General features: G+C 35.1%; 1 protein-coding gene across 1 annotated transcript in view; it reads left to right on the top strand.

Moving 5' to 3' along the window:
- FOXJ3 (forkhead box J3) overlaps positions 1-13,952 on the top strand; it is a 101,251-nt gene that overhangs the window by 27,744 nt on the left and 59,555 nt on the right. The window contains exon 3 of the mRNA XM_021684242.1: positions 12,968-13,051. Coding sequence (XP_021539917.1) covers positions 12,968-13,051 — 84 coding nt within the window. The remainder of the gene's footprint in view (positions 1-12,967; positions 13,052-13,952) is intronic.

Raw genomic sequence — 13,952 nt, 5'->3', positions numbered from 1 at the left:
GGTGTGAAGATTGCTTAAGTAAATAAAACTTAAAAAAAAAAAAAAAAAGGGCGTCTGGGTGGCTCATATGGTTAAGTGTCTGCCTTTGGCTCAGGTCATGATCCCAGGGTCCTGGGATCGAGTCCCGCATCGGGCTCCCTGCTAGGCGGGGAGCCTGCTTCTCCCTCTGCCTGTGCCTCTCTCTCTCTCTCTCTCTCTCTGTCTGATTCTCATGAATAAATAAATAAAATAAAACATTAAAAAAAAAAAGACTGGGTCTTTGACATCTTCATACCCCCATAGCACCTAGCATAGTATCTGTACATAGTAGATACCTAAATGTTTATCATAAGAATGATGTTTGTCCTTTCCTAGTTAAGTAGCTGTTTTTTTTTTTTTTTTTAAAGATTTACCTATTTTGAGAGAGAGATTGAGAGTGCCTGCGAGGAGCAGGAGGAGGGGTAGAAGGAAAGAATCTCAAGCAGGTTCCCTGCTGAGCGTGGAGCCTGGAAGCAGGACTCAATCTCCCCACCCTGAGATAATATGTTTTTTATCTGTTCATCAGTTGATGGGCATTTGGGTTGTTTCCATTTTGGCTATTATGAAAACTCTGTTGTGATCATTTTTTAAAATTTTTTTGTTTGTTTGTTTTATTTATTTATTCATGAGAGTCAGAGAGAGAGATAGAGAGAGGCAGCGGCAGAGGGAGAAGCAGGCTCCCCGCCTAGCAGGGAGCCCGATGCGGGACTCGATCCCAGGACCCTGGGATCGTGACCTGAGCCGAAGGCAGACGCTTAACCATCTGAGCCACCCAGGTGCCCCTGTTGTGATCATTTTTGTACAAGCTTTTGTATGAACATAATATTTTCATTTTTGTAGGAGTGGAATTGCTGAGTCATATGTTTAATCTTTTGAGGAACTGCCTACTTTTCCATAGGAGTACCCTATTTTACATTCTTACAGTTATGAGGCTTCCAGTTTTTCTTCACACCCTTGCCAGCCCCTTTTATTGTGTCTTTTTGATTATAGCCATCCCAGTGGGTGTGCAGTAGTGTCTCATTCTGTTACGAGTTTGATTTACATTGCTCTAATGGGAAACGATGATCATTTTTTCATGTATTGGCTATTTGTATATCTCTTTTGGAGAAATGTCTATTCAGATCCTTTGGCCATTTTTTAATCAGGTTGTCTTTTTAATAGTGAGCTTTATATGTTCTTTATATATTTTAGATACAAGTTCTGTATCATGTTTTGTGGATTTCCTTCCCTTCTGCAGGCTGTTTTCTCACTTTCTTGATTGTATCTATTTATAAAACACAGGTTTTAGATTTTGATAGATTTATCAATTTTTCTTTAGTTGCTTGTGCTTTTGGTGTCATATCTAAGAAGTCATTGACTAATTCAAGGTCATGAAGATTTACACTTTTTAAAAGAGTTTTATAGTTTTAGCCTTTACATGTAGGTCTCTGATCCACTTTGGATTATTTTTTATGTATGGTGTTAAGAGGCCCAATTTCATATTTTCGCATGTGCATATCCAGTTTTGCTAGGACCATTTGTTGAAAAGACTATTCAGTGTTTTAGCTCAGTCTGTGAAAAACTATTTGACCATAAAATAGACTTATTGGGGCACCTGGGTGGCTCAGTTGTTAAGCGTCTGCCTACGGCTCAGGTCATGATCCCAGGGTCCTGGGATCGAGCCCAGCATCGGGCTCCCTGCTCCGTGGGAAGCCTGCTTCTCCCTCTCCCACTCCCCCTGCTTGTGTTCCCTCTTTCGCTTTCCCTCTTTCTGTCAAATAAATTAATAAAATCTTTAAAAAATATATATATATACTTACTTTATTTCTAGACTCTTAATTCAAATTACCGTAATTTCATAGTAAATTTTAAAATTAGGAGATGTCAATCTTCAACTTTGTTCTTCTTTTTCAAGATTGTTTGACTATTCTAGGTCAAATACATATTTATTTTAGGATCAGGTTGTCAGTTTTACAAATAAACTGACTGCAATTTTGATAGGGATTGCATTGAATTAGAGATTACTTTGGGGCATATTGCCATCTTAACAATATTAAGTCTTCCAGTCCGTGAGCACAGGATGTCTTTACATCCTTTATTCCTTTTAACCTAAGGAGTAAAATGCTGGGTATGTATAAAAGCAAGTGGAGCTGTAGTATCTTAAGTCCCATGTAGCTCTGGATGTTCTGAATTTTTTATTATTTTAATAATTTAAGTCTGTCTTCAAATAAGACATTTATTGGAGTTAAGTTTGGCAGTCATTTGTTATTTATATAAAAAATATATATATTAAATATATATTATAACTTCATGCTAGTTATAAAGTTTGGCTCTGGAGATATAAGGATGAGTACAAGATCACTACCATTAAAATTTCTGGTCTAGGGAGGAAATCACTTATAAAGAGAATTTCATAAAATATATTAGGTTCAGAGATAAAGATTTTTTTGAAAGTTGTTGACCCCAGTCTTCACTGTGTAAAAGATTTCACTACATAAAAAAGTGATTATAAATTGTGTATTAGCACTTTTTTCAGTGTTGCCTAGTTGTGATAGCTTATGGAGAAGTTAAAAAAATAAAGGCTCTTAAGACTTTGAGTTCTGGATGGGTTAGTATCAATAATATATTTTTAATGAATTTTCAGCATTTATGAATTAATTACAAGAAAACTTAGAATCAGCATGCCACATAAATATTGAAGGAAATAAATAGCATTCAAGTGAAACAAAAGAAAAATTAAAAAAAAAATTCTCTTCAGCTATCTGGACTCATCTCTTACCAAGTCTTTTTTTTTTTTTTAACCTAGTCAAATGAACAGATTCTTTAATTTCTTATTCATTCTCATAGATCTGTGACTTTAGCACCAGAATTCTCTGTGTGGTTTATGCCATGGCTTCATTTGGGAGTTCTTTGGAAGCCTGGAAACTCCCTCTCAGAATATTTTTAAATACTTAAGCTAGAATATACAGGATTAAAAAGATAAGCAGTTATATTAAAATAGTTATAAAATATAACAAATTTATGATACAATAATCTACATGCTTCCTTAGTAACATTAAGTAACAAAATTGAATGTGGTAGCATATTATTATTTTTGAATGTGTAGCATGTTAAATAACAAAAGTAAAAGTGAGTAATGAGTAGTAATGACTGACATTTTGAGACAGAACTATTAATGTGACAGGAATTAATCTGATTTTTAGATATTCCTAATATCGTCGTTTGTTCCTTACATTCATAATGGAAGGAAATGCTCAATTTCATGAAGTCCCTGAATCCTGCATAGACCCTCTAGGAATTCATGAATGCCAGGTTAAAAATGCTAATTGAGCTATTTCCTCTGCCTAAAATTTTCCCCCCCCCCCCTTTTCCTTCTACCACATCTGAGCTTGATTATCCTGAGTTTCAGCTCAGTTGTCTCACTTAGCACTTGCTGATTATTTACTTGCCTTTTATGTGCTATAGTCATTATTCTAGGTATTTGGAATACATAAGGAAACAAAACAGACAAAAATTCATGCCCATAAGGAACATAGAGCCTTATGGGAGAATAACAGTAAACAAATACATAAATCATATGGAATTATATAGAATGTTAGATAATTAAAAATGCTGTAGAAAAATATGGAGTAGTATAAAGTGGATTCAGTGTGGATTGCCATTTTCAAAAGAGTAATAAGGTAAGCCCATTGGGAAAGTGACTTTTGAGCAAGGACATGAAAGTGGTGAGAGTTAACTATACAGGTATCTTTTCTGTCCCCCTTCACATCAGTTGAGGACTGAGACTTCCGTTTTATTTGTATTCCTAGTGTTAGCATTGTGAGTAACATGATCAACCCTTCATTAACTGTCTTTAAGAGAAAGGTTGTTTACCTTTCTGGTATCTGCCCATAGTTTGAGAAATTTAGCCAGTTTGTGTGATTTCAACATGTGTCATTTTCCTAGTGGTGGGTTAGATGAATATTCAGGTTATGTCCAGGTAATAGCTTGTTCTTATATTTACTTTCTGAGATTAAGCTTCACTAAATATATTTTGGCTGTTATTATTAATCTTTTGTCTTTTCTTGTGCAAAGTAGGAATAAAACAAATGTTAAGTGAAAAGATAAGGGGCACCTGGGTGGCTCAGTCTGTTAAGCATTGACTCTTGATTTCAGCTCAGGTCCTGATGAGATCGAGCCCCGTGTCAGGCTCCACACTCAGTGGGAATCTCCTTTCCCTCTCCCTCCCCCTGCTTGTGTGCTCATGCTCTCTCTCTAAAAAAAAGTAAAAAAAAAAAAAAAAGGTTTTTTTTTGAGTTTAACTTTTGTAGACACAACTCTCTTTGGCAATCAAATAAAAGTTGTAATAGAAAAGCCCTTAAAGGGCGCCTGGGTGGCTCAGTTGGTTAAGCGACTTCCTTTGGCTCAGGTCATGATCCTGGAGTCCCGGGATCGAGTCCCGCATTGGGCTCCCTGTTCAGTGGGGAGTCTGCTTCTCCCTCTAACCCTTCCCCCTCTCATGCTCTCTCTCTCTCTCCCCCAAATAAATAAATAAAAAATCTTTAAAAAAAAAAAAAGAAAAGCCCTTTAGATTCAAGATTTGCCAAATATTATTGTGCTTCTCTCTTAAATAGAAATTGTAGGAGCTGAAGAGTATTAGAAAATTAATACAAAACAATATGTGATCAAATACTGGAGGAGGAAATACTTCATATATATTTTATTTAATCCTTGGTATATCATCAGAGTCCATTGGATCCAGTTCCGTTTTCGAGTATCCATTTTGAGCAGTCTAATTTGTAAAGATGATTATTTTATTACTTTTATTCTTTCTTCGAAATCTTCTAAAGAACAAATAAGAAAGTTATATATTTTTTAAAAAGAATAAAACTTATTCTATCTTGCAATTACCATGTGATTCTTTTATAAATCTAACATGCATTATGGGATTTTATTGATCTTGTTTTTCTTAAATCTTGCAATGATTATGTCACCTCATCAGTTTTTCTCCATCATGCCCAAATATTAAAATCACAAGACTACAAAAGAATGATTGAATGATCTAGAAGGATGATGTAGTAATGAAATCATCATGGTTATACTTCAATTTTCTTATTACTATGTTGCCCGCTTTCAAGAATGTATAATAAAAGTCTATAGAAGCCATTTAAAAATTTTTTTTTCTTGGGGCGCCTGGGTGGCTCAGTCGTTAAGCATCTGCCTTCGGCTGAGGTCATGATCCCAGGGTTCTGGGATCTAGCCCCGTATCGGGTGCCCTGCTCGGTGGAAAGCCTGCTTCTCCCTCTCCCACTCCCCCTGCTTGTGTTCCCTGTCTTGCTCTGTCTCTCTCTGTCAAATAAATAAAAAAAATCTTTAAAAAAAAAAAAATTTTTTTTTTCTTTTAACTTTCACTGAATAAAGTTGAGAGTTTAGGGTTTTTTCCTGTCCATAAGGACAAAGATGAAAATTGACAAAGGAAAATGGTTTACTTTTATCTGTAGAATCCCAGAAAATGAATACAAAGACAGCAACACTTTAGACTCAAATTGTCATGTTGATAATCATCATCTAATGATATCTTAGATTAATCTTCCCAAATTCAAGAAATACTGAGTTATTGATATATTTCTAAGGACAAAAAGATAATGAAATATTCTCATCCCTTTAGTCATTCAAGAAGAAGGTCTTCATCATATAGTATTTTGTGACTAGAATCAAAATCATCCTGTTTTTTCTGGAAAGTCTTCTGACAGTATTTTTCATCTTTTATATTTCTGCACCAAAATTCACTTGATATCATAAGAGGACAAATCCTGAAACCTGATGTGTATACAAAAGTGCTTGCGAGGAAATAGCTGATCCAGAAATGAAAAAGTTAATCAGGGGCGCCTGGGTGGCTCAGTTGGTTAAGCGACTGCCTTCGGCTCAGGTCACGATCCTGGAGTCCCAGGATCGAGTCCCGCATCGGGCTCCCTGCTCAGCGGGGAGTCTGCCTCTCCCTCTGACCCTCCCCCTTCTCATGTGCTCTCTCTCTCTCTCTCTCTCAAATAAATAAATAAAATCTTTAAAAAAAAAAAAGTTAATCAGAGTCCTCATTCTGTTTGGGGTTTATAAACCAAATATGAGAATGTGTTTTACAATTTTGGAGCAGAGATGGGCATCCTTCACCAAAATTCTGAGCCATCAAAAATTTCAAAAGTACTGGATTTTGAAAACATAAGTGCAAGAAGAACCAAAAGTAATAATATGCTAAATCTACTAAATATATATTTGAAATCTGGAGTCAGTATTGCGTTTTGGTAGTAAAATATAAGTTAAAGAACCAGAAGTAATAAAAAGTAGAACATTTTAGAGATTGGAAATTTGGAATCAGTATTTCTAAGATAGATGTTTGTTTTAGTTCTATGCATGACAGTTGAACAGTTAGTTGTATTCAGGACATGTTGACCATTTTGGTGTATATAGTTTCAAAACCAGGAAAACTTGAATATAATAAAAATAGTATGTATTGCATATGTTTTAACTTAAATTCCTATTAAAATAGCTCATAAATTTGTGTCCACTGTCCTTTTTATTATTTATCCTGTAAGTTATTTGTAAAATGACTTAACATCTCTGTCCCATGGACACTTCTTGTTTATAGTTAAATAGTAGTAACTAGATTTCCTAGTATATACTTAGTGCTAATTGTCATGATAAGTCTGTGATGTAGATATGAGGAAAGTAGATCAAAGGTTTGCTAACTTTTTCAAGATTGTTGAACCAGATCTGGGGTTTGAATCCAGGTATGTTGATCGATTGATGTTCTCTTTAGGATACCACATGTCCTTCTAAATATTGTTGTACTTATGTTGGAATTCAGCATGGTTCATTACTCAGGGAAAAATTCATGGAGAACTTGCCTAAAAGGGTAGGAAATGAGAGACTGGTGTCAGTATGGCTCAGGAAAGAGTTAGAGTTATCTCAGCTCTTGAATCAGGTGAACAAGTGGCCCAGAGAATGGATTTAGTAGACACAAATTTCAAAACAGCCACTATATAAGTATATTGAAAGAATCAAAATAATGTATATTCAAATAATGAATGAACAGACAGGGAATTTCAGTACAGAGATGGGAACAATGAAAAGAACCAAATGAAAATGTAGAGCTGAAAAGAACTATAACTAAATGGATAATTCACTGAGTGGCCTTAACAGCATATCCTATAGATAGCAGAAGAGAAGACCTATGCCTCAGGAGTATCTAAAAATTATAAATGTGTGTGCCCCCCAAAACAGAGCTGCTTGGGGCGCCTGGCTGCTTCAGTCAGTAGAGCATGGGACTCTTGATCTCGACGTTGTGAGTTCAAGCTGTGCACTGGGTGGAGATTACTTAAAGATAAAATCTTAAAACAAAAAAAAATCCAAACCAACCCCCCGAAAAACTAGAACTTCCAAAAAAAAAAAAAAAAAAATCAAACAAAAACTGTCCGAACTAAAGAAATAGATCCACAATTATAGGAAGAGATTTTAACACATTTCTCTCAGCAAATAATAGAACAGTTAGACAAATAAGTATTTAAGGATCTGAATACTACATTCATCAAAAGCAGAATATACATTCTTTTCAAAGGCACAGTAAATATTCACCAGGATAGACCACATGCGGGGCCAGAAAACAAGTTTTAGTAGATTACTAGAGGGTGAGATTTTATAGAGTATGTTTTCTGACTAGTGGAATTAAATTAGAAATCAGTAACAAAAATGTATTTTAAAAAACCCAAATGTCTAGAAATGAAATGATACATTTCTAAAGTACCTCTGGGTTCAAAGACAAAATCATAAGGATATTAGAAAGTATTTTGAACTGATTGGTAATGAGAGCAGAATATATAAAAATCTGTGACATGCAGCAGATGTAGTGTTTAGGAAGAAGCTTACAGCTTTAAATTAGAAAAATCAGAAGGGTCTGAAATCAGTTACGTAAGCATTTAGGAAAATAAGAGCAAATTCAATCCAAAGTAAGTGGAAGGAAACAATAAAGGTAAGATTAGAAATCAATAAAATAGAAAATGAACAAACAAAAGCAATGAAACCAGAAGCTTTAATATTTAAGGAAAAAGCAATGCCAATCTTCCAGAAAGTTAAAAAAAAAAAAAATAGTGGATGAAGGAGCAGTTTACAGCTCATTTCATGAATTCAGCATCACTGTGATACCAAAGTCAGGCAAAGAAATAATAAGAAAACTTATCCAGTATCCTTTGTGAACATAGACCCAAAGATCTTTAACAAAATATTAGCAAATTAAATTCATTGATATATGAAAAGGAGAATATGTTGTGATCAAGTGGGATTTGTCCCAGGAACGCAGTGCAGGTTAAAATTAGAAAACCAATTGATATGTATAACTCACTAAGTAGTAGAATAAAACAGAAAAATCGTATCTTAAGTGTAGAAAAAAAAATTGAAACTCATCTAGCAAGCTAGGAATAAAAAGGAATTTGCTTAATTTGATTAACAAGGCATCTGTCAAAAACAGTTTACATCATATTTAATGATGAGAAACTGAATGCTTCTGAGATTGAGAAAAAACAAGGATTTTTGCATTCACCATTAGGCAACATTCTAGTAGAGGTCCAAGCCAGTGGAGTAACGCAAGAAGAAGAAAAGACATCCAGGTTGAAAAATACTAAGTGAAACTGTCTTTGTTTGCAAACAACATTATTGCATATGTAGAAAATCCTAAAGAAGCTGTGGAAAAGCTCCTAGAACTAATAAGTGAGTTTAGCAAAGTCACAAGATACAAGGTCAATACAATTTTTTTAAACTACCAAGGAACCAGTGCAGGTTAACAAAAGCAATTCCATTTGCAGTAGCATGCAAAACAATGAAATACTTTAGGGATACATTTTAACAAAGTAAATGCAGACCTCTTCACTGAAAACTAAAACATTACTAAGAGGAATAAAAGAAGACCTAAGTAAATGGAGAGCTATAGCATGTTTATTGGTTTGTGGAATAGAGAACTCGTTGTCGGATGTCAGTCTTCTGCAAATCAATTTATAGGGTTAATGCAATCCCAATAAAAATCCTAGCAAACTTTTTTTTAAGAAACTGACAAGCAGGTTCTCATGTTATGTGGAAATGCAAAGGACCTAGAATTGGCAAAACAATTTTGAAGAAAACTGAAGCTGTAGGACTTGTAGTGCCTGATTTCAAGGCTTTTTATACAGCTAGAATAATCAAGACACAGTGGTATTGGTATAAGGATAGACATGTAGATCAATGGAACAGAATAGAGTTCAGAAATAGACCCATGTATATTTTCAGCTGATTTTTGATAGAGGTGCCAATGTAATTCAGTGGGAAAAGGATATAGTCTTTCCAAGGAGTGGTGCTATATATGTGGGTGGTGGGAAATTTATATTGATCCTTACCTTATACAGACAGTTAACCCTAAGTGAGTCAGAGACCTTAACAAAAAGGTTAAGACTATTTTATGAAACATCTAGAAGAAAACGTGGGTGAAAATAGGGGCGCCTGGGTGGCTTAGTCGGTTGGACATCTGCTTTTGGCTCAGGTAATGATCCCAGAGTCCTGGAATGGAGCCCCACAGAGCCCCACAATGGGCTCCCTGCTCAGTGGGGAGCCTGCTTCTGCCCGTCCCACCTTCTTAATGTGCCCTTACACTCACTCTGTCTCTCTGTCTTAAATAAATAAATAAAATCTTAAGAATTTAAATACATGCTCCAATGAAGTTGATTTTAAAAATAAAACCACACAACAAAAAACTGTCATTTCCTACTTGTTGCACATGAGCCTAGAGTAGTAGGTCTTACTCTGGGAAGAAATTGGATGGAATGTATGTTTGTTGATAGGCTGTATTTGGGCAGTTCAGTTTCTGTGAGAAATATTATTTAATAAGGAAGAGCAAAAGTAACTGCTTTTTAAAGGTAGCTGAAAGGGACCCTTTGTGGTAAGATACAGGACATAAAATTTACCATTTTAACCATTTTTTAAGTGTATAGTACAGTGGCATTAAAGACATTAACATTGTTGTACAACCACCACCGCCATCCATCTCCAAAACTTTTTCATCTTCCCAAACTGAAACTGTATACCCATTAAGTAGTAATTCCTTATCTTCTCATACCCCAGCCCATGGCAGCCACCATTCTACTTTCTGTGTCTATGGTTTTGACTACTCTAGGTACCTTATGTAAGTAGAATTACATAATATTTGTCTTTTCGAGATTGACTTATTTCATTTAGCATGATGTCTTCATGGTTCACTCATGTTATAGCATACATATGTCAGAATTTCTTTCCTTATATTTTTATTTATTTTTTAAAAAGATTATTTTAGAGAGACAGTGAGCAAGCACGTGTATGCATGTGAGCTGGAGGAGGGGCAGACACAACCGACTGAGAGACACCCAGGCACCCCAGAATTTACTTCCTGAATAATATTCCATTGAATATATGTCCCACATTTTATTTATCCATCTCTTGATGGACATTTGGATTGCTTTACGTTTTAGCTATTGTGAATAATATTACTATGAACATAAGTATACAAATATCCATTCAAGTCCTTGCTTTTGATTCTTTTGGGTATATATGTAGAAGTGGAACTGATGGATCATATGGCAAATTCTGTGTTAATTTTTGGATGAACTGCCACTTACTTTCCATCGTGGCTGCACCGTTTTACATTCCAGTAGTGATGTACAGGGGCTCCAGTTTGTCCACATCCTTGCCAACACTTTCTGGTAATAGACCTCCTAATGGGTGTGAAATGGTATCTTGTGGTTTTGATTTGTGAAGGGAAATTTTGAGGTTATTTAATTCAAACCTGTGATTTCACAGATGAAATTCAGACAGGTTAGCAAGTGCTACTTAAGGTGGAAGATTTTACAATTTCTTTTGTGAATCATTTCAGCTGTTTGTATTTGCATTTGGGCATTTAGGGTTTTGTGAGTACATCCTGAATAGTTAGGCTTATGAACAATAATTTTCTTTGTTGTTGATAGATTTGTGACAAGCCACAGCCAATCATATTTTGTGTGGAAGAACATACTTTTTTATAGTTTTATTAAAATGTTTAATAAGTCAGTCTGATGTATGGACAGTGAGCAGTTTCCCCAGATTAATATACAAATATACACCCATGAAAACAACACTAAACACTGGAATTTGTCATTTCTGTGAACAGTGGATTTTAAACTATTGTCTGATGAGTGTTGGTTTTTTCTTCCTGCTTTATTTTTCAACTTGTGCAACAAGTGAGTATAAAACTTTTTTCCTCCTTTGTTTATTTTGAAACTTGCTAGCTGAACCTACTCATAAAATCACTGTTTTTATGTTTAGTGCTTAATTTCTGTACCATGTACATTTTACATGGTTCTTGGCAAGTTTACATCAGGTCTGGTAGACTAATTAGCTGAAACTACAGTGACTACTTTGAAAAGATATCATGGGAGAATCCTCCAGTAATGACTGGGTGATGAAATGAGTGCTAAGTTCAGGTACTTGCATAGACCAGGATCTGGGAAGGCCTGGTATCATACCCTGTACTCTTTAACATTGTTGGCACAGTTTGTTCAAATGCTTCTCTTCCCATTTTAACAAGTGTTTATTGAGTACTTGCTATGTGTCTGACATTGTGCCTGGCACAGTGGATATAGAAATGAGTTTCTGCTGTTAAGGAACTCAGCCCAGAAAGGATATAGACCTACAAATAAGTTTATAAATGTTAAGTGCAGTCAACAGTCTAAATGTATAAAATGTATGGAGATCTTAATGGAGGGATAGAATGATGAATTCTTAAGGACAGTGGGAGGATCAGAGGTAGGATACCTTTAGATAAGATCTGAGCTAAATTTTGAAGGTGGAATGTGAGGTTGTTAGTGGTAGGGTGGATATTATAGGCAGTGAGATCAGCATGTAGGGCAGGCAAAGCTGTGTGAGAAAGGACGTGTATGCTTAAAGAACTCTAAGCAGATAATTCATGTTGGACACAAGTTTGAGGATTGATGGATGAGTGCTGTATTTCCCCTCATTGTCAAATACTGCCTGAAAAGGAGCCTGGGAAGCTGAGATACATATCTCCCTTCCTTCTTTTCTTTTCTTATTCTCTCCTTCATTCCTTGCCCAGAGAGAGAGAGAGAGAGAGAGAGAGAGAGAGAGAGAGAGAATGTGTGTGTGTGTGTGTGTGTAAACAAATTGAGGGAGAAGGGAAGCAAGACCTTGATTCTGGTCCTGGTTCTTATACCCTTGGTTGAACAAACCACTTCTCTTTTTGAGCTTTGGTTTCTTCATCTGTATAACAATGTGTAAACGGTATGATCTGTACTTTCCAAATATTTTTTAAAGGAGTCACAGTTTTTGAGTGCCTGGAACACAGTAGGTACTAAATATGTATTTTCAAATGAGTGGTCTGAGAACTTGTGTCTAAGAGAGGATAAATAGTTAAAAAGTTGTGACAGAATAAGCAATAAAAGATTTATATACAGACCATTGCTTCCCAGGATGCATTTATTATATAAAATGTGTTCAAGCAGTTTGTCTTTATAAATTGTTTCACTTACCATTTAGATTTGTGAGGTCCCAGAGTATAGAAACTATAGTATCTTTATACATAAAACTCTATTAGCCTTGAATGTCCTGTGCTGTTGTAGTTATCATATATGTCCAATTAAAAATCAGTATATATTTTAAAAGTGTGTTCAGTTGGTCACTGCACTTTACTTTGGCTGTGGCAGAAGTTCTTGGACCTCACTACTTCAGATTGTGATTTTTTTTCTTTTTTAATCTAGTTGTAAATGGATTTTTTTTTCTCATATAAACTACTTTTCTCAGTGCAAAGCTTAGTGTATTTTCTCATGCTACTTTTCCACTGTTGTGTCTGCAGAACATGTGCTACTGGAGCAGAGGATTATAAAAATCCATTCTTAATGGTGTAGAGTTGCTGTAATATACTGTTAATATAATTTCTTTTTTTTATCTTTAGGGATCCTACTGGGCAATAGACACCAATCCGAAGGAAGATGCGCTGCCTACTCGGCCAAAGAAGAGAGCACGATCTGTAGAACGGGTAAAAAGCTCTTTATCGCAAATTTCGTATGATATAATTTATGTCAGCAATATAGATTTTTAAAGTTCATTTCTAATATAAGTACAACCTTAATGAAGGTAGTATTTTATTTGTATAGCATTTCTGTTTCTTCAGAGCACTTTCAGACTCATTTTATTTGATCTTAATAACCCCTTGAGTGAGGTAAGTAGTTTAGGAATTAATTAAAAAGTTTGTTTTATAATTAGGGCACAGCTCCTGTCTAACTGAGACTTGAATCCAGATCTCTTAAATTTTAATTTGGTATTCTTTCCTGTGTATCTACAACATTGAGGACAGGTTTTATGTAACAAAGCTATCCCTTTCACTGCAGATAATCAGTCTAATTACATTGAATTTTCCTGATTGTCTTCACAATACTTTTTCCTGCTTCCAACCATGTAGTAATTTTTATACCAAGTCCTATGTGTAAGTGTTGTTTGTAAGATCATTCTTGTGAATTTATGGTTAAAATTAATTTATAAGAATGAAAGAGAAAAGGAGCTCTAGTTGATACCCTAAGTTATTTTTTGGAATAGACTTGGTCAACACTTTGGCGGTCATCAGACATTAATTTTACCTTTCAGCTTTCCCCATTCTGTATTTTCATTATCTCAACTAAAACACATATACACACCATTCTACCCTGCTCTTCTTTAAGACTCATTTCAAACCTTAACTACATTGTGAAACTTTTCCTCACTTCTTTATTTTTGTTCTTGTAGAACTTTTACAAGTTCTTTTATAGAATTTCTCACACTTTGTAGAAATTATTTGTCTCTATATTTGTCTCCTTCGCTGGACTGTGATCCCTTAAGAGCTGAGAAAATATATTTGTATCTCCAGTGTTAGTATTTTTCACAGCTTATAGTAAGTATCAGTA

This window comes from Neomonachus schauinslandi, chromosome 4, assembly GCF_002201575.2.
Source record: "Neomonachus schauinslandi chromosome 4, ASM220157v2, whole genome shotgun sequence".
Lineage (NCBI taxonomy): Eukaryota > Metazoa > Chordata > Mammalia > Carnivora > Phocidae > Neomonachus > Neomonachus schauinslandi.
The sequence above is the reverse complement of the archived record's forward strand: the minus strand, read 5'-3'. Positions and strand labels throughout refer to the sequence as shown.